The sequence below is a fragment of the Sitophilus oryzae genome, unplaced genomic scaffold (genome assembly GCF_002938485.1).
Source record: "Sitophilus oryzae breed Bouriz unplaced genomic scaffold, Soryzae_2.0 scaffold_815_pilon_pilon, whole genome shotgun sequence".
In the NCBI taxonomy this organism is placed as follows: domain Eukaryota; kingdom Metazoa; phylum Arthropoda; class Insecta; order Coleoptera; family Curculionidae; genus Sitophilus; species Sitophilus oryzae.
Window position 1 is genome coordinate 7,594,899 of NW_022147434.1, and position 21,022 is coordinate 7,615,920.

Below are 21,022 nucleotides of genomic sequence, written 5' to 3' on the forward strand. Positions count from 1 at the left end.
TTTTGCTAAAATTTCATTTACTCAGGTTTATAGGCTTTAGTGTCAATTTCGATGTGATTGATGACGTGCATCGGACAATGTTTTAAAATTTCTATAATAATAAATTAGGTAAAATATATAATTTATTAATTTTATTTTTATTATAATCTTATTTTGATTAATAAAATTGCGTTTCTTTCGTCAAGGGGGCCAAATTCGACAATATATCAAGAGATAAGTTTTAAATGGCATTAAACGGCTTACACGATTTTGATATCAAAAGAAAAAAGTCAGTGGCGCACATGATTTTTTTTTGAAAAATATTGATAATAGTAGTATTTATAACTCGGAACCGATTAAAGAGCAGTTCATTCTTTTAGTACATCACTAACAGTAGTACGCAAATTCTCGACAATATGAAGAAATAATTAGCTTATATTTAATAAACTACAGTTTAAGGAATTGAATAAATTTGTCCATTTATTTATATCAATTTCGATGTTTCATTCATTCGCCATTAATATAGGTATTACAATTTTACAAACCCATCTTATTTTCGTAGCTAAATTACATACCTGTACATCATAATACTAAATTAATTAATAAAATACCCTGTTAGATAATACATACTATTTGTACAGGCAAATCGAAAAGAATAAAAATCCATTATAGCTACACACACAACAAATTGTGAATACTGAAAAACTGACAATTACTGTATTTTAAGTTTCTCTTTACAAACACCAATATAGTAATTATAGTATCGAAATCGTCTTTTCCATCATTGGGCAGACTGTTTGAATTAACAGTACATTAATAATTTATACTACTGCTCAGTGCTACTACAAGGTTTTAATATTACAGAATCGGAAGAAGAAATTGGATTTGATCCAGAGATAGAAGACGACGATGATGATTCAGATTTTGACATTCAAGAAGAACTTGGTGTAAAAAAAGGGAAAAGGGGTGTTAAGCACGGCAAGATAGAGAAAAAGAGAAGCAAAAGACTGTCACAGTCTAGTACAACTTCCAAGCTACCAAAATCGACAAAAAAGAAGAAAGAGCTTAAAGATGAAGGTTTAAAAGAGGCAGATTCTGTTGCATCAAAGAGTGAAAATAAAAATGAAAAGGTAAATAACGTATTTTTTCGTTTATTTTAATTTTATTGGTGGGGATAGGGATTCGTCATCATATATTACCAGTACGATCAGAGCTGCAGGCTCACAGAAAACTTAAGTTTTTTTTGACTTAAATAATTTTAATGACTTAAGTCATTTTTCGAAAGCTGACTTAAGACTTAAAATTTAAGTCTTTTTCAAAATAACTTGTGATTTAAATCTTTATTCCAAAATAGAAAAAGATTAAAGCTTTTTAGAAAAGACTTAAGCCATTAAAAAAATTTGTCTTTTTAAAAAGGGCTTAAATCAGATTTTTATTATAATAAAATAAATATTTTTATGATAAATTTTTAACAGCAGCTCTCTTTTTTAAGCTGTTAGGCGGCAGCCAAGCAGCAGAATAAAAAAAACAATGCTCAATACCACTAGCAAATAAAACGTCAATTTTTCGGAACCGGTTTTGATTATTTGTCATGTTACGTCGTGCGTAGTGAGTCTGTAGTCTTTCAAGTGAATCTCCGAGTCCGTTACATAGCCCGAAAGACGAATGAAAGGAATTTATCTCGAATATATTGAAGAGTACCTTAAAATCCTCCAATCTTTAGCTTATGCCTTCGAAATATAATATAGCACATAGTGATCAAAACATATCACAATTTTTTAATGGGCATGTATTTGATAACATCTAAACGGTAAGGGATACTTGGTGTATAACAATAAATTAATAGTCAGATACTAGTTGAGAAAATCGCCCCTAATTGATAATACAAGAAAATGAATATTAACATTTAAAAAAAAGGCACTTAAATTGAATTCTGGTTGTCTTGACTTGAGGGTGATTATATTGATTTGTCATTTTACTGACTTAACTTATATTACTGACTTAACTTGCAGCATATCATCATGATTTAATAGGCCAGTCGGCAAGTGGATCAATGGCGGGAGCAAATCCGGACAAGCTGGAATAAGTTTTATTTTGTTTAGTTTGGTGTCGAGAAACACGTATTAAATTTGCACTCCCCGTAAAGCCCGGATTTGGCCGCCATCTTGGAAAAATTGGCTGAAATTCGGTTTATTTTTCATTATTTGTCAATAACTCAATTTTTATCAACTTTAGTGCAAAATATGTAGAGACCAACATTAAAGAAGAGGAAAAACTATAAAAAACGGTGTGTGGGTTTTTTTCGTGCGACTACCCAAAGTATCGAATTTTACGAAAACAAAATTAAAGTTTGATATAATGTACAGGGTGGGTCAAATTCAACGCTTTTAAATGGAAACACCCTTTTCTATAGGAGATAGACAAAAACTAATATCGGTGTCTGGAGCTCAATTTTTGTCAAAAACATGATGGTGAAAACCGCAAGTCGATATCTGTTACCGTTTCGGAGTTACGGGGTGTTTTTAAAAAATACGCATTTTTAATAAATCGCTGTAACTTTTTTGCTATGGAAAATTTTCTATTTTTATGAAAACATTTCCAAAGTACCTTTTTACGTAGAATTTAATGGTTTAAGTATAATTTTTTTAAAATTAATAATTTAAGAATTATCAACAGAAAATTTTATTTTTTATATGGGGCACCCTGTATATTTTTAGTTTATTGAAAAGAATTTAAAATTACCTTTCCAAAAATATAACACACTTGATATTCTGCTCGATTCCTCTTCGAAATATAGAGTATATAAAAATTTCCCCGCTTTAAATAAGTAGGCTTTGAACGGCACCGGCTATAATGCAAAAAATTCAAGCTGTGAGCATCAATTAAAACGAAAATAATATTTGTTTTGAGAGATGCAGAATTTTATAACAATTTAAAATATATTTAACCAACATCAACACATTTAAACTATATCTAATAACAATAAAAATAAATAGCAAACCAAGACATGAGATTTTGCTGCAGGTGTTCGACATATTAACCGTCTTCTGTTAGGGACAGACGGGGCAGTTTTTGAACATTTCTCGCGGAATTCATTAACTCAGTAGGGGTGAAAGATACTCTCTCATAACTGCTAAGTATTTCTAATTCTTGTCTAGATTATACGGAATAAGGAACCTTTATTCTTCCGCAAATATATCCATAGGATATCCATAGATCCATGGGCACTAAGTCAGGCGGCCTCGATGGCCAACGGCTGGGATCTTGGTAAGATATTCAATTATTCTTGAAATTGGCTGCAAAAATTTGCTGATAACTTCAGCGTTCAGAGGCGGTGCATCTTCTTGCTGGAAAAATATGTTTTCGAGTTCCATTAAGGGCATATCAGCAATAAGGGGTCCAAAGCCTACTAGTTAAAAGTGGCGAACTTTTAAAAATTCTGTGTTTCGAAGGGGATTATAACAAAATATCAAGTGTGCTATATTTTTGGAAAGGTAATTTTAAATTCTTTACAGTTAATTAAAAATATAGAGGGTGTCCCAAATAAAAATCAATTTTTCTGTTGATAACTCTTAAATTATTAATTTTAAAAAAATTATACTTAAACCATTAAATTCTACGCAAAAAGGTGCTTTGGAAATGTTTTCATAGAAATACAAAATTTTCCATAGCAAAAAAGTTACAGCGATTTGTTAAAAATGCACATTTTTGAAAAACACCCCGTAACTCCGAAACGGTAACAGATATTGATGTGCGGTTTTCACCATCATGTTTTTGATGAAAATTGAGCTCCAGACACCGATATTAGTTTTCGTCTATCTCCTATAGAAAAGGGCGTTTCCATTTAAAAGCGTCGAATTTGACCCACCCTGTACATGTACAGTATATCCGGGGTTAATTGTACTTGTTTCCACACCACCTTGAGCGGAACCCCCGAGACATAAAGCCTGAAAATTTGTTTGCTACTGATTGGCAGTAGCCTACTGTCGCGGTCATAATGGAAGAATGCAATTTGCATTATGACCGCAATAACGGACTAAATTTTTATTGTTGCGCGACTTATTACAAACAAAACTTAAAATATGCTAAACTAGCTGAACTACTCATTTATTACAAAAAAATGATGAACCCTACAACTTTGGTAGTGACAGGTCACGCACTCGTATTGGCAGCTTGTTAAAAACCTTTATTCTCCAAAGGCTTACCCCACTCTACACCTCTTAAAATGACAATATCTTGAAATCAAGTCCTGATCTCCTCGTGTACCGTAAGCATGAATATCATCGTAAGGCTTGAATATGTCTATATTTTTTTACGAAAATTGTAAGCTCGAGAATCGAGAATATATACACATGGACACTTACCAGCTTCAACCGAACGGAGGTATCCCGAGAACCCTGTCTGCCGAATAGCCCCGCCAATATTCTGACCACCTTTCTCTGCAGTCCAAAGAGTATAGTATTTCCGAAGTCAATTGGAAGTACTGAGACTCTTAATCCCTTTGTCCCGATGATGTCGACATAGGCACCGACAAACACAGTACCGATTAAGAGTCCCAATCTATTCCAACTGACTTCAGATAAAATATACCTTCACATTCGTAGTACCATGTCCCCATGCAACAATCACATATGACATATGTGAATGTACTAGAGCATAATAAGTTTATAATATGAGTGATTTGTAATTCGAATTATAATCCGATTATTAAAATCACTCTTAACCTGATAATTCGATTATTGAAATAATACAATTTTTCCCATCACTAATTACTTCAAACACGCAAAATATTTCTGACGAACAGTTTGGTTTGGTTTGGTTTGGTTCTTTGGACGCGGTTTAAAATACAGGCAACATCAATAGTAAAATGCATGTTAAAAAATGTGTAATTTTCTTTTGTTCTGCATATGTATTTTTTTCACAAATGTAGTAATTATGTAATTCAAAGAGTGTTAAACTTATACCTATAATTGTTAACTACTATAACGCGCGTTTAAACCCAAACTTTAAGCCAAAAATTTGCTGAATTTATGAAAATATAAATAAAATATTTTAGAAATATTGAAGTTTATTTACCTTTAAGGTTAAGACTAAGGAAAAGTCAACAGAGAAACCCACTGAACAAGAGACAAAAGAGGTAGATTCTACGGATTTAAAATCACCAGAAGTGAAAACAGAAGATGCCAAAACTGCAGAAAAGAAACACAAGAAAAAGAAAGAACCGCCCAAGCCTATTCCAGGTATATATTATATTCTCTTATAAAGGGTTTTTATAACACATTCACTTTTAGGTGATTTCGCTTTGTTTTCTACACCTGACATTATTCGTAAAGTTGGTGGGAAAGAACCAACAACACCAGGTACTGGCGAACAAGTTTCTACGCCACAAAAACCAGTTAAAATTAACCCAGAACACGGTAAAACACCTGGAAAGACAGAATCGGCGATATCACCAAAACCAGCTAAAATTACACAAGAATCGCGCTCTAAGTCAACGTCCGAATCATCAAATTCTCAAACTTCAAAGCACAATCGTCATAGTCTGGACAGTAAGGAAAAACACAATCATCATAAAACCAGGTAAGATACGATTGATCATAACGTTTTATGTTCAAGAATGCTTTATACAGGGTGAGTCTTAAATAAGTGCAAATATTTTTAGGAAAGAAACATATTTTCTCTTTACCGTTTTTCAAATAAGTCCAAAATAACCGAGTTATTTAAGTTTCACTCTTGACTAAATATAATATCTACTTGGAAGACTATCTTCGTTAATTTTTTTTCTATATACTATAAATAAAAATGAATTGTGTCAACTGAAAAACACTTTGAAACTAGTAAACACAATAATTCCAAAACACCCTGTGGGTTCAGCCACGTTTCAGTTGTTTTACGGGTTTTATTTGCTTTACGGCAGCTGTTGATAACCCTTTATGGTTTAAAAACGTGTAAATGAAACAACGTAGCTTGATAGAGTTTTGTTTATGCTTATATTTTTTATATTGCTACGTGCTGTTGAAATATATAATAGTTTTTATAATACTGTCCGCAATAATCATAACTATCGATCTCTAATAAGAATGTCCTACTAAGATATTACATATTACGCATAGATAACTGAAACAATTTTAGATTGGAAAGTGCCCATAAGGCATGTAAATACTATTTGGCGCTATTCTTGCAACGGTCGCGACCCATAACTTTTGATAATTTCGGAGAGGTTCGACCTTTTCCGGAATCATGTTGCCAAATATATTATTTATTAAAATTTATTATTATTTATAAATAAAACACAGTGAGTTGCATATAAGAAACTTTATTTTATATAAGGACATCTATGTATAAAATGGAACATTGGAAACCGACGTTATGCCATCGATGGTTTTTGCAGTTCACATTTCACACACCTTAAGTTTTTTTAATGCCACTTTTTCACAATTATCAGGGGTTTGAGTAAATAAAATTTAAATTAAACTTACAAGATAGCAATAATTACTTTGAAAATGGACGCTGTAAACACTTTTTGGTATTTTTTTCAATGTGGGCGGTTTAAATTTTGAAAGATTTTATAATTTTTGAAGATTCTTACTTTGACAAGAGAAAATTTTTTCTGTTCTTATTTGCGGTTGTTCTTAGCAACCTTTATAGCAACCGCTATAGCAGCGCCAGATCCCGTACAACGTATGCGACCCAAAACAATTATACGTTTTAGTGGGAAGCCGAGCTTTCCAATCTAAATTTATTTCCTTTATCTATGATATTACCTCAAAACTGACGCTTACTTGACAGTGATCACTTGACAGAATAACAAAACAATGTCAAATCTATTTTAATTTTAAAATAAAGTAAAAATCGTTTTTAATTTTGTTAAGCTCATTGTTTTGTTATTTGAAAAAATGCAATACATTGCTTGTGGAGTACACACAATACCACAAGGAGATGAAGGAGAAATGTACAAGTAAGCATTTTGAATTCCAACCACATTATTTTAAAGGACGCAAACTTTCAGAAAAATAAACATTGGATAGAATTTGGCTTGTGCTGACAAGATAAGACACTTAAAATCGAGCAAAAACAATTTATTACACTCAAAATAGATGTTTTATATGTGCGTTATTAGTTAGTTAAGTTATAATTAAAGTTAAAAGGGTTTGTTTTATTCTAGAGTTATTTAATATGTGAATACTGATATAGATAAATTAATCAGAAATACAGGTCATTTAGGAAGTGGCAATGTTGCATCCCTTTTAGTGCCGTAACCATGGTAATATCAGAGATTAAGAAATTAGACCGTGGGAAAATTTGCGGTGAACTGGCAGTTCTAAAAAGTTTTCGAAAAATATACAGGGAAATTTAAAAGAAAATACACGATTTTCAACATTTTTTTTGCGAAAAAAAAACTCAGTCATGTTCCTGGGATCGAAATATACCACCCCTGAAAATATTTGTACTTATTTAAGACTCACCCTGTATAATGAACAAGAAACAACTCTTCACAAATTATCGTTGAATAAAAAGTCTTAGGTAGGCGTATGTGTACGAAATTCACGAGATGGGGAAAGTGTTTCAATATGGCTGCCTTGAATTCCGGTTTATCAGTGGTCTTCGATTTTTTTATCGTGTTAAATTATAAAATATTTTGTTCAATAAATGTTTTGTTTTCCGTTGAGTAAACGTTAATAATATCTAATTAAAATTAGTTAATAAATTAATATATTTTTAATAAAAAGGAATAAGATAGTTTAATTATTTATTATCAACATTTTGTTTTTATTTAATATTTCTTCTAGCAACGATCACAAAAATAAGGAACGTCGGGATAGTTTAGATAAAGCAAAACATTCTAAAAGTAGCGATGAAAAGACCAGTAAATCTGAACACAGTCACGAGAGGAGAAATTCAGAAGTAAATTCTGAAAAGAGGGAAGCTGTCTCCAGTGTAGATAGAAGACTGTCTGAATCCAGTTCAGACAGTAAAAGTTTGGATAGCACTAAATCCGTCTCAAAAACTAACCAGACCGCAATAAAGAGTGAGCAATCAACACCCAAGAATACTTATGCGCAACAATTGAGGGAAAATGAACCAGTTCCAAGTGCAGAAGATATAAGGTATTTTCTATTCATAATTTATAACAATATAGAGTTTGTACTATAGAATAATTTTGAAAATTCTATTAAAGTAAGCTGAGAGGAAAATCTAATACGATTTTACCAGGAGCCTAATTCTAAATATTTTTTGACAAAATAAATTGTTCTCCATAAGTGTTCTGTAATCAATTTATTACAGTAACAATTAAAAGCATTATTTAGACATTTATGAAAAAACAACGATTACATTTATTTATTTATACTCAACATATACAAGCAAAATGTATATTCTTCTTTTTCCTTCTTCATACTAGGCGAATCGCCTGTTTGGTTTCGTCGTCTCTACCGGTCAGACTGACAAGTTGTCGCTCCATCGTTTTCGTGGACGTCCTAAGCTTCTGCGATCTAGCGGTGATTTGTCGCGTGCAACTCTCACTATCCTTCTGTTGTCCATTCTGCTGATATGGTCGTTCCATTCTTCCTTTCTGCTGAGTACCCACTCATTTACATTTTCCACCTTGCACGCTCTTCTTATGCTTTCATTTCTCTCCCTGTCCAGAAGCGTCTTTCCAGCTATTCTGCTTAGTACTCTCATTTCGGTTGTTTCTAGTAGTTGTTTAGTTTTCGCTGTATCAGGTCGAGTTTCTGCAGTGTATGTCATTATTGGTCGTACCGTTGTCTTGTAAATTCTCGCTTTAGTCTCCACCTCAATGTTTTTATTTCGCCATATTGTATCATTCAGGCATCCTGCTATTCTGGTTGCCTTCGTTGTCCGTTCTCGCACCTCCGCTTCTAAATGTATATGTTACAGTAAAAGTTGGAAATCAGTGATTGTTAACAATTACTAGTAAAAGCTCACATTCACTGATTTGCTAAGACTACGTTAGTAAAAGTTCAAAAGCTATTTTTGAAACCAACTTTTACTAGTGAATGTTAACATTCCCTGGGTTCGCCACTTTGCGTATACGCATCACGTGTATTGTTATATGGATTTTTCGGAGATGCGAGCGATATTTGAAGATGCGAGTGGTCAAGAATAGGCACCCTGGACGATAGCAGTGAGTTTGAAAGATTCAGTTAGCGCGGTTGCCACATGTAAAATATAAGGATAAATAAGAATAAGTTGAATAATAGGCAGTATAAGGATAAATTAAATTGGGCTAAACGTTGGCAACGTTGACAGACAGCTCGCGTAAATTCGCTTTGTTTTTTGTGGTTATGTAGAATTGTTTTGTTATCGTTGTAAAAAGTGCTGTGCGGTATTTGAAAATTAAGGTAAACTAGGCACTCGCATGAATGTAATAGTGCTTGTTTTTCATTTGTGCAATATAATGTAATGTATATATAAATTATAACTAAGATATAAAATCATAGCAAAAGTGAAGCGTGCAAGAGAAAAAGATATTAAGGAACCTAGTAACCATGCATTTTTTAAACGTTTTGATATGCTTGAATAATTAGCGGATTTGAAAAAATGAATAACTCCCGTTGAAGAAAATTCGGGCATACTTTATTTTGTCCATGATGAAGAACTTTATTAAAAAAACCTTGTACCAATAAGTAAACCTGTGCTTATGAATGTTTTTTTTTTTAAATTGTTTACTATGATTTCCCTTTTAATGTTTAGAAGTTATGTCGTTATTTTCTACAAGTTTTAATAAATACACCAAAGAAGTAAATTGTAATTTTAAGATATGTGGATCAGCAAGAATATTGAGGTGATCCAATATTCTTAAAAGTTTTATTTGTTCTAAATTCCACCAACATTCTTCCTCACCACACTCGCCCTGTACAATAGAAAAGCTTTTACTGGCAACCTTTAGTAAATGTTACTTTAACTATAGTGAATGTTAGAAATTACTAGAGGAAAAGTCGACAAATCTCTTTAAAATACCACTTTCACTGGTACAATCCGTAATTGCGAACATTTCCTAGTGAATGTTAACAATCACTGAATTTCCGACTTTCACTGTAACATATATACAAACAAAATTTACAGTTTAATTTAGCCACATGCTTATTATGATCCTTTTTTAAAGATATATCGACGACATTGGCGTAGTTGATATATATCCTTTTAAACAGATAGTGTTGTTCAATATCTCTATTTACATCTAACACACTTCCCAATTACATAAATAGAAGTAAAATGCCGTGATAATAACAGTTTTATTCGCGTAAATTAAAAACTTAAAAAAAATAGTTTTTTTACCTATAACAAATAGTTTTTTATACTTAATAATTTGATTTACTTTTACAAAATTTGTATTAAAATATTAATATTTTTGATAAACACGTGGACTGCTCACAAATACACGTCGCGTAACTACGTATTTCTAAGCCGTTACCACTAGATCGTGTGTCAGGGCCGTCTCGCTAGCTCGTATGTCACGGCCTTGAATTTTTACTAACAACGCGCGTAAAGAAGTTTCACTTCAAAAAGTTTGATAAATCATATTCTAAAATTACGTTAGCAATTAGTAATATTTTTTAGTCTATTATATAAGTATAATTATTTATTATTTTGTATTATTATAATTATAACACACAAAGTAACCACAAAACTACAACATAAACTAAAAAAAATCATCCCCGAAAGATGTCGCCATGCTCCTTGACAATATTAACGAAAGAAGACGCATTAAAATATTTTTATTCAGAATATACTAGTACAAAACTTTAAAAAATGATGGGAAATTTAGAAAAAATCGCCTCAAGTGCACTTAAAACTTTCATAGAATTTAAAAACATACAGCATACTGCCCTATAAAAAACGCATAAGTGTACTCCATTTGGTCTGACCATCTACTTGAAGGTACCTGGTAATGTGGTTCCTACGACGTGTCTTCAGTCTCTAATGTATGAACATAAAAATAGTATTTGACACTTTCTTTATATTTTTATTGTTCAATGTCCCTAATATAAAATTTTAAAATTATTATTATAGAGCCATAATAATGAATGAAGATACCAAGACATACACTACAAATACAATTCCAATTCCGGACACTCCTGTATCTGTCACACATCCTCTGGATGCAAACAATCTAACTTTAGACGGAACTGGTTTAGATCTTGATCAAACTATCTTAGATAATATTAATAACGACATGATCTCTGAAGATATTTTGTATCAAGTGGCGCAGCAGTTAGTTTCAAATACCGAATTGCAAAATGCTATCGATAAAGGTATAAATGAAGGTGTATTGGATACAAGCGGACTTCAGGATTCCATGGACATTAGTCAAGTGAACGATTCTTTTTCGGTAAGTATTCGTCCTAGTAACCTCGGTTTTTGTTCTCTTCTATTACGTAAATTTCTATAAAGTCATAAAAAATATCTATTTAGTCCGGGGTTTTATGATAATCACACTATGGTAATCGCAAAACAATTTCCGATGCACGTGATCAACTTTGAGTGACAAACGATGGCGACAGCGCTGCCAGATTGTGATGGATTTATGACACGAATCTTAATTTAAAAATGACAAACAATATATTTATTATATAATTTTTTATCGATTTTTACGTTTTATTTTTAATTTAATAACTAATATTTTAGTAATTAATTGATTTATTTGTTTTATAGCTTATTTTACTTATTACATATTGGCAAAAAATATTCCATTATGAAGATTATCCTAAGCATTATTATGGGGTTATTTATTTTTTTATTGATGTAAACCAAGAAAAACAAGTAAGAGGGTGCTATTAATGCACTGAAAGTGGTGTAATGTGCTTATCAATCAAACTTACTTTTCTGACTGCAGTCGAGGGTAATAAAGGACCTTTATTGTCACGTTCTCATTCAAAATAGTTTATCAGGGAAGCTATAAGCTCTTTGCTGCGACTGTTTAAATGCTTTGGCATATTTTCAACACACAATTTCAAGAAATACAATACAAAAACTTGAAAATTTAGTTCTTAAAAGAACTGTTTGTGGTTTTTAAAAAGTTTTTAAAAAAAGACTATGAAAATAGGTAAAAAACGAGAACTACTCACAAAGATTCAACATGATATTATACAAAATAATGACTGACATTAGGATAATTGTCAAATAATTAAACGACAACCTTATATCACTACCAAGCAGAAGCACCCATTGTCGTGTTCTTGATCGACTTAGTTTTCGGTACTTCCTTCAGCAGCTCATTTGTTTATGGCGTTTTAACGATTTTCTCGAAAACTATACATCCTAACAAGATCAAAATTTCAGGGAATATAGAGGTCCACTAGACTAATAATAATCACCTAGAGGCGTTTTCTTAAGTGGCTTAGTTTTCGGTACTTCCTTCAGCAGCTAATTTGTTTATGCCGTTTTAACGATGTTCTCGAAAACTATACATCCTAACAAGATCAAAATTTCAGGAATTATATAGGTCCACTAGACTAATAACTCGCACTCATTGTCGTGTTCTTGATCGACTTAATTTTCGGTACTTACATATTTAATAAAATTATATCAGGCGGGTCATATTTTCCAGCAATGCGAAATTACAATAATTAATCCGATATATAAATATCAGGGTGTCCCACTTAAGATGGATACAAGCCAATATCTTGATTGTTTGTTGAGCGAGCTTTTTCATTTTTGGCAGGAGGCTATATGGCTATAAGACGTACATTTTGCCCAGCGTAAGAAATGCGGTACCTCATAGACGTACGTTCTAATGGGGTTTGATATTTTTCGAGTCAAGAGTAAACTACCCTTAGGACAGTATTTATTTCAAATCTGATAAATTATATTGAATCCTCCTTACCCAAGATACTTAAGTTCTAATTTCGATAAATATTGAGACAGGGTGTGTTATTAAAATGAGACATTTTTATTTTTATTATTATTATTTTAAGTACTTACGACGCCATTGGATAAACAACTGGTTTGTTATCAATTAATAATCGATTTAAGTTTTCAGATAGCTTTCGTAATAATTAAGATACGATACAAAAAAACTATATTTTCAATTTATTTTGTTTACTTTAAAAAATTGTTTTTTAAGTTTGCTAATACAAATAAATAAAATGAGTTACAAAATAATTTAAAAACCCAATTTTCAGTAGAATCTGAAATATGATTTTTATTCGTTTTATTGAGGAATATTTTAGAAAATCGAAATAGTTATTTAAAACAATCACTATTAACTTTGAAAAATATGCTCTAAACAAAGATTTATAAAACAATAACCTCGACAATAACGAAGTAAAAGTCAACATCTTCGACCATCTTCGACCAAACTTAAATGGATTATTAATTGATAATTGGATATTGATAATAAATCAGTTGTTTATCCAGTGGGGTCGTAAGTACTTAAAAAAAATAATAATAAAAATAAAAATGTCTCATTTTAATAACACACCCTGTCTCAATATTTATCGAAATTAGAACTTAAGTATCTTGGGTAAGGAGGATTCAATATAATTTATCAGATTTGAAATAAATACTGTCCTAAGGGTAGTTTACTCTTGACTCGAAAAATATCAAATCCCATTAGAACGTACGTCTATGGGGTACCGCATTTCTTACCCTGGGCAAAATGTACGTCTTATAGCCATACAGCCTCCTGCCAAAAATGAAAAAGATCGTTCAACAAACAACCAAGATATTGGCTTGTATCCATCTTAAGTGGGACACCCTGTATTAATAAAATTCTCCTGCAAGGAAATGTAGGTTTATTTTATAGTGCAGTTAAGTTGCTCGACGCCACTGACCATTCGGCAAATCGGCCGCTATCTTTTGTCTGCTTAGTTCACACCAGTAAGGTTTGAAAGTTTGATCACACAGATTTCCATAAACATGATACAAAGAAAACAAGGCTCCAGTTTCGTTCAGTTTGCGCATACCACCTGTGACGTCATACGCCATACAAAAAAATATCCCTATTGTTCAATTGCCACTAATAAAAAAGACCTAAAATAGGGAAGAATTAGGACATAACCTCAGAAGTTATGTCAAATCATTGATCTTGACACACAAAACATCCCCCTTTAGAACTTCGTCTGTCATGTTAAGAAATGAAAGTAAATAATAAAGCGCCTCTCGTGTTTGTTCGCACACAAAAAATTTCAATTAACGCCTGTATATATTTTTAAAAGATTTTTTAAATTTACATTTTTTTAATTGTAAAGTAATATATTACATTTAAATGGAATATATTACATAACAATTATGTCAATTACAGGATTACAAGCTTGTTTTCTAACATTTTTTAAATAAAACTAATTATAAAATTTCAATATCTGTATATTTGTCGTAGGTATGAAAAAAGTAAAATATAAAATGGACAAACGCTTACTTACATTGCAAGAAAACTTCCACTTTTAGTTTTGCAATCCAAACGCAATATTTCTATTTCACAAATAAAAATATCCGACAATACTAAAATCACTGAAACTTCCGCGGCTGACAACGAAAACTGAAAAATATAACAGCACTTTTTGTTTTGGACCTGCATATCAACATTACGCTGTACTATTATGTGTTTGTTGTTAAAATAATATAAAATATATAATTATAACTTGTAAATTTTAATATTTTAACATGATTTTAACTACTTTTGACAATAACTAACTTTTTGTTATTAAGATGACATTTTAGACGGCAACTGACATATATGTCATAATATTTGAATCTTAAATATGTATGTAATATAATTTAAATTACTATAATGCAACTTTATACTAAGAAAACATTTATACATTCACAAAATACAACAAAGTCTAATAATATAGTTTGAAAACAATGAATATTGAATTAAAATTGAAAAAGTTAAGCGCGACCCTTTGTGTCAAAATTAGATGATTAAACTTTCGCAATTTTTACACCATTTGATGACCAGTGGCGCTTCTAGTATTTGTTCGGGCGGTTGGGCTTTTACTCCCGCCTATGGCCATTAAAGAAAAAAATTCTAAAGGGGGATGTTTTGTGTCTTGACATTTGAAAAGTAATTGTCACATTATGTGTCTTGAGTTTAAGTAAAGGTTTAAGTAAATATTTCAGTTAACGTCTCCTTTTTGCTGCCAGGGTTAATCTGGACGGGGTATACTTTGTTTACGCGGAATCCGAACCGCGGTCCTCGGCCATATCATGGTCAATGGCCTACCGACTTGGCAAGTGTCTAAATCTACTCTTACTCACGAGATATCCGATCTCATCCGGCCTCGAACCAGCGTGAATGAGCAGTGTGTGTCAATCTTTGAATAAGAAGACTAAGGAAGGAGCATAATGCTATCCATGTATTCATGCATGGTGGGCGGAAAAATCACTCTAGGGTGGGGATCCTTGACAGTTCTGTTTGACGATTTATTTGACACATTTGAATTTGATTAGAAATTTGATGGATTTGTCAGTCTTTACGGAGCTTATTTTATGTTATTTATTATTTATTCTAGTACTGATAGTTGTATAAAGGTAGTAAATCTAGATGGAAATTGTGGCAGAACTTAAATTAACAGTGACACTATCGCGATTTATCGAAAAAGACTCCAAAATAGTTGGTTGTGTAGCGTGCGGTAGATCTCGGCAAAAATCGAGTGAAATAATGGAACAACTTTTCGCTAGTAAGTGACTATATAATATACATACGTGTAGTAAACCGATCATTTATGAAATTCACTTAAATTAACTAATTATATATTTTTTCTTGCATTTTTGCTTTTATTTACTACTTGTCAAAGATTAGATGCCAAATAATTCAGACACGTCATTTTGACTTACCTGCTTCAGTAGCGTATAGCCCCCCATGTTTGTGTTAATAAATAATTATTATAACTTATCTATTTTTATTAGAATTATATATTTTTATCCACGACTCGTCTATAATTTGATTATTATACATGAGTTTATGAAATAATAATAATATTCATTATTCATGATGTGTGATGAAATAAATGTGTTAATAAATAATTATTAGAACTTATCTATTTTTATTAGAATTATATATTTTTGTAACAATTTTAATAACTACCAACATTTATGCACAACGTCAAATAAAACAACATATTATTGAGTCTACCCCACGTCTACCCTACATAATAGTTTTACATTTTTTAAATAAAATTAGAACGGCACTCATAAACCGGAATTCAAGTCGGCCATATTTGAGGCCCTTCGCGGTGGACCTAAGATTTTTGATATGCTCCTTCCTTAGTCTTCTTATTCAAAGGTGTCAATAGATTTTACACTTTTGCCTTTTTTTGAACAACAGCACGATACAGTGTCATTAGTTTGACGATTTGAAATTGGCGCGCGGGGCTTGCCGACCAATGGTGCAGTTAGCACCTGTGACGTAGTGACCAAACCTGCGCAATATCATACCTTGTTTTCTTTGTATCAAATCCATAAACAGCAAGTGGCGGTCGGTTGTCATCCAGAATAATAAATTAAAATAATAAATACAGGGTTTGTCTTAATAAATGCACATATTTCTAGAGGTGATATATGTCGACCTCAAAAACAGGTTTATGAATCTTTTCGCGAAAAAAAAACTCGCTAACAAAAGTAACTTACCTTTACAATACCGCTTGTATTTTTTGGAGTTCTTCAAATTAATTTTAAGTTAAAAGTTTTAATTTAAATAATACATCTTGAAAATATGGCAACATATATTCAATTTAGAGACAAAACGAAATGTTTACAATTTTTTAATAAGTTTCAAACTCAAATAATGCGGCTATTTTCGACTTATTTGAAAAACGGTGAAGAGAAAATATGTTTTCTTTATCGAGATCTACCAGTACCGTATGTGTGAAAATATTTGCATTTTTTAGATTCGTGTTGTATAATTTTGTTTGTTATTTAGAAAACATTAATATATATTTTTATTGTACAGGAAACTCCTAAACATGATATTATTAAAGAAGGAACCCAAATAGTGAGACCTGATGGAAGAGTATTAGTTTTACCTCCGATTGAAAGACCAACTACAAGAAGTAGGAACAAAAGAAAAGAAGATAGCAAGCCTTCTTTTAAGTAAGTTATTATGGTTATATATTATTTATTGTAGAATTAATATCAGCAGTAATATTATTATAGCAACACCATATTGTTATATAGGTATATGTATTATTAATTGGTAGCGAAATTTTAAAACATGATAAAATGCTAATTTAAAACATTATTGTTTCTAATATAAATTTGTTTATTTTTGAAGAAAAACAAACAAATTTATATTAGAGACTATATAAAAGTCATATTGAGCAGTTATGTCAAAATTAATTGAAACTAAGTTATATCTTCAATGAAACATAGCATTTTTTTTTATTTAAAAGGCAACCGAAACTGGACCCTAGAAATAAAGGAAGGTAACACATTTATTATAAATATACATAATAGTTGCCTTATTTGTTCAAAGTAATGGCTATTTATGTTTTTTATTATTTTAGCTTTGTGTTATTTATTGATGTCTTATACAGAGCGATCAACAATGATTGAAATAGTGGGCAATACTGTGTTAAAGGATTTTAGGATTAGTGATTTGTACTGATGTGATAGATGTGTCTGTCATTTTAACTTCTCAGTAGTTTATTTTATTTTACAAAGACATAAGTTATAATAGTTAAAATAGTTAAAATTGAGAGTTGAGTGAGAAGTGATTGCTTCAAAATATTATCCAAACACCTATATAAAACTGAAAAAATCTATCGAGCATTTTTTTTTAAATTACGGTCTGTGTTAATACAAAAGAAACAAGAGTATATTTTAAACAAAACACCTCATATCAAAAAAAAATTAAACAGAACTATTTCTTACCTTCAAACTTTAAGAAATATAACATCATATATTCTTCATAACATCATATATTTATCAATAAAACTTATGTACAGGGTGGGTCAAATTCGACGCTTTTAAATGAAAACACCCTTTTCTATAGGAAATAGACAAAAACTAATATAGGTGTCTGGAGCTCAATTTTTGTCAAAAACATGATGGTGAAAACCGCATATCGATATCTGTTACCGTTTCGGAGTTACGGGGTGTTTTTCAAAAATATGCATTTTTAACAAATCACGGTAACTTTTTTGCTATGGAAAATTTTGTATTTTTATGAAAACATTTCCAAAGCACCTTTTTACGTAGAATTTAACGGTTTAAGTATCATTTTTTTAAAATTAATAATTTAAGAATTATCAACAGAAAATTTGATTTTTTATATGGGGCACCCTGTATATTTTTAATTTATTGAAAAGAATTTAAAATTACCTTTCCAAAAATATAACACACTTGATATTTTGCTAGATTCCTCTTCGAGATATAGAGTATATAAAAATTCGCCCGGCCTTAAATAAGTAGGCTTTGAGCGGCACCGGCTGTAGTGCAAAAAAATTCTAGCTGTGAGCATCAATTAAAACGAAAATAATATTTGCTATGAGAGATGCAGAATTTTATAACAATTTAAAATATATTTAACCAACATCAACACATTTAAACTATATCTAATAACAATAAAAATAAATAGCAAACCAAGACATGAGATTTTGCTACAAGTGTTCGACATATCGACCGTCTTCTGTTATGGACAGACGGGGCAGTTTTTGAACATTTCTCGCGAAATTCATTAAGTCAGTGGGGGTGAAAGATACCCTCTGATAACTGCTAAGTATTTCTAATTCTTGTATAGATTATACGGAAGAATAAGGAACCTTTATTCTTCCGCAAATATATCCATAAGATTAGATCCATGGGCACTAAGTCAGGCGGCCTCGACGGCCAACGGCTGGGATCTTGGTTAGCTATCTAATTATTTTTGAAATTTGTTGCAAAAATTTGCTTATAACTTCAGTGTTCAGAGGCGGTGCGTCGTTTTGCTGGAAAATACGTTTTCGAGTTCCATTAAGGGCATATCATCAATAAGGGGTCCAAAGTTAAAAGTGGCGAACTTTTAAAAATTCTGTATTTCTAAGGGGATTATAACAAAATATCAAGTATGCCATATTTTTGGAAAGGTAATTTTAAATTCTTTTCAGTTAACTAAAAATATAGAGGGTGTCCCAAATAAAAAATCATTTTTTCTGTTGATAACACTTAAATTATTAACTTTAAAAAAATTATACTTAAACCATTAAATTCTACGTAAAAAGGTGCTTTGGAAATATTTTCATAGAAATGCAAACTTTTCCATAGCAAAAAAGTTACAGCAATTTGCTAAAAATGCACATTTTTGAAAAACACCCCGTAACTCCGAAACGGTAACAGATATTGATTTGCGGTTTTCACCATCATGTTTTTCATGAAAATTGAGCTCCAGACACTGATATTAGTTTTGGCTATCTCCTATAGAAAAAGGCGTTTCCATTTAAAAGCGTCGAATTTGACCCACCCTGTACAAATATTTTTTTTTAATATTGCACAGGAATAAATAAAACAAAATATTTTAATAACACTTACTGAATTTTATACATTAAAATACTTTAAAAGTCGATTAATTAACTTTAATCTTAAGTTATTTAAACCAGTATCTTTTGACATTATCTCTCTGCAGTACCTACTAAAATCTATTATTTACCTATCGTCGTTATTTTACATCTACTTCAGTTTTTAGTACCATACACTAGATGGTATACAAACTTTGTTGGTGGGTCTCTGAGCACCGAATATTGACTATAAACTGTGCTCTGGGTCTACAGTTAATTTTCCCTCGATTTTTCTTCCACTTAACTTAAAAAAACACATAACACACAATTCGCAAATAGGTATTTGACATAACTTGACACAAATAATAACCTATAATTTGGCAAGAGTTTGACAAGCCTCAAAAATCTTAAGTCGGGTTTATACGCATCTGCGTCCGTGAATCGTTTATCGTTCCGTCACTCCAATAGTATTAAAATATGACCTGTTATTGACCTGGTTAAAAACAACAAGAATCGACGCCATGACGGATTTATATTATATAAACCCTTCCAAAATAATAATTGCCAGTTAACTTTAAAATATTAGGAACTTTTTTTAGTGAAATAAATGGATTGGTATGGACTATACAGGGTCCGGTAATAGTGCGTCGGGCATCTGTAGCTTCTAGAATAAAAAACTTGGGAATTTTGTTTAAGTATAAACCTAAAGTATGTACTAGGATGTATTTCAGGAAAATATTTTAGCTTCTACAAAAGTTTGAGCCGAGATAATTTTTTTTAAATGAAACACCCTGTATATTATTGCATTTTTGGCTTCCTTTCAGATCACTTTATATATTCCTAGGATATGAATAAATATATTTTGATAGTTTCAGAGCTATTAATAAATAAACATATATATATATATATATATATATATATATATATATATATATATATATATATATATATATATATATATATATATATATATATATATATATATATATATATATATATATATATATATATATATATATATATATATATATATATATATATAAATAAATAAAAAAATATATATTTTTCAACCTTCATTAAAAAAAAATATTACAAATACAAGAACTGTCCTGAAATCAAAACTATATTAGATAGTTAATTTAGATGGCCTATACTTACTTTTCTGTAAATATCGTAATCTTAAATCATACAGTATGTTCAAAATTCTACGCCAAACTTTCTAAAATATAAACTAATATTTCTTTGTTTTTTTAAATGGAACACCCTGTATATTATTTTTTTATTAGATGGAGAGTTAAAAAATTACCATTTTTTGTATTCAAAATTTTTAATGGTTTTGCAGATACACGCCGTATTATTTCATATGGCTATCTAACGGTAAAATACGAGAGAAAAATCATTGGGTGGCTTTGATAAAAATTTACTATGGAAAATGCCTTATATTATATAAAACAACGAATATCTGCAAAACCGTTAACAATTTTGAAATACTATAAATACAAAAAATGTTCATTTTTTAATTCTCCATCTATTGAAAAATATAATATATAGGGTGTTCCATTTAAAAAAATTAAAAAAAAACGAAGAAAAATTATTTTATATTTTCG

General features: G+C 30.8%; 1 protein-coding gene across 2 annotated transcripts in view; it reads left to right on the top strand.

Annotated features, from left to right (window-relative positions):
• The window catches only part of LOC115889544 (death-inducer obliterator 1), a 60,838-nt gene that overhangs the window by 4,128 nt on the left and 35,688 nt on the right, over positions 1–21,022 (top strand). The window contains exons 8-14 of one of the 2 annotated variants that reach the window (XM_030909578.1): positions 844–1,109; positions 5,063–5,219; positions 5,271–5,559; positions 7,770–8,087; positions 11,014–11,332; positions 16,895–17,034; positions 17,334–17,366. In XM_030909578.1, the coding sequence (XP_030765438.1) occupies positions 844–1,109; positions 5,063–5,219; positions 5,271–5,559; positions 7,770–8,087; positions 11,014–11,332; positions 16,895–17,034; positions 17,334–17,366 (1,522 nt within the window). The remainder of the gene's footprint in view (positions 1–843; positions 1,110–5,062; positions 5,220–5,270; positions 5,560–7,769; positions 8,088–11,013; positions 11,333–16,894; positions 17,035–17,333; positions 17,367–21,022) is intronic. The other variant, XM_030909579.1, reaches the window with a different exon arrangement.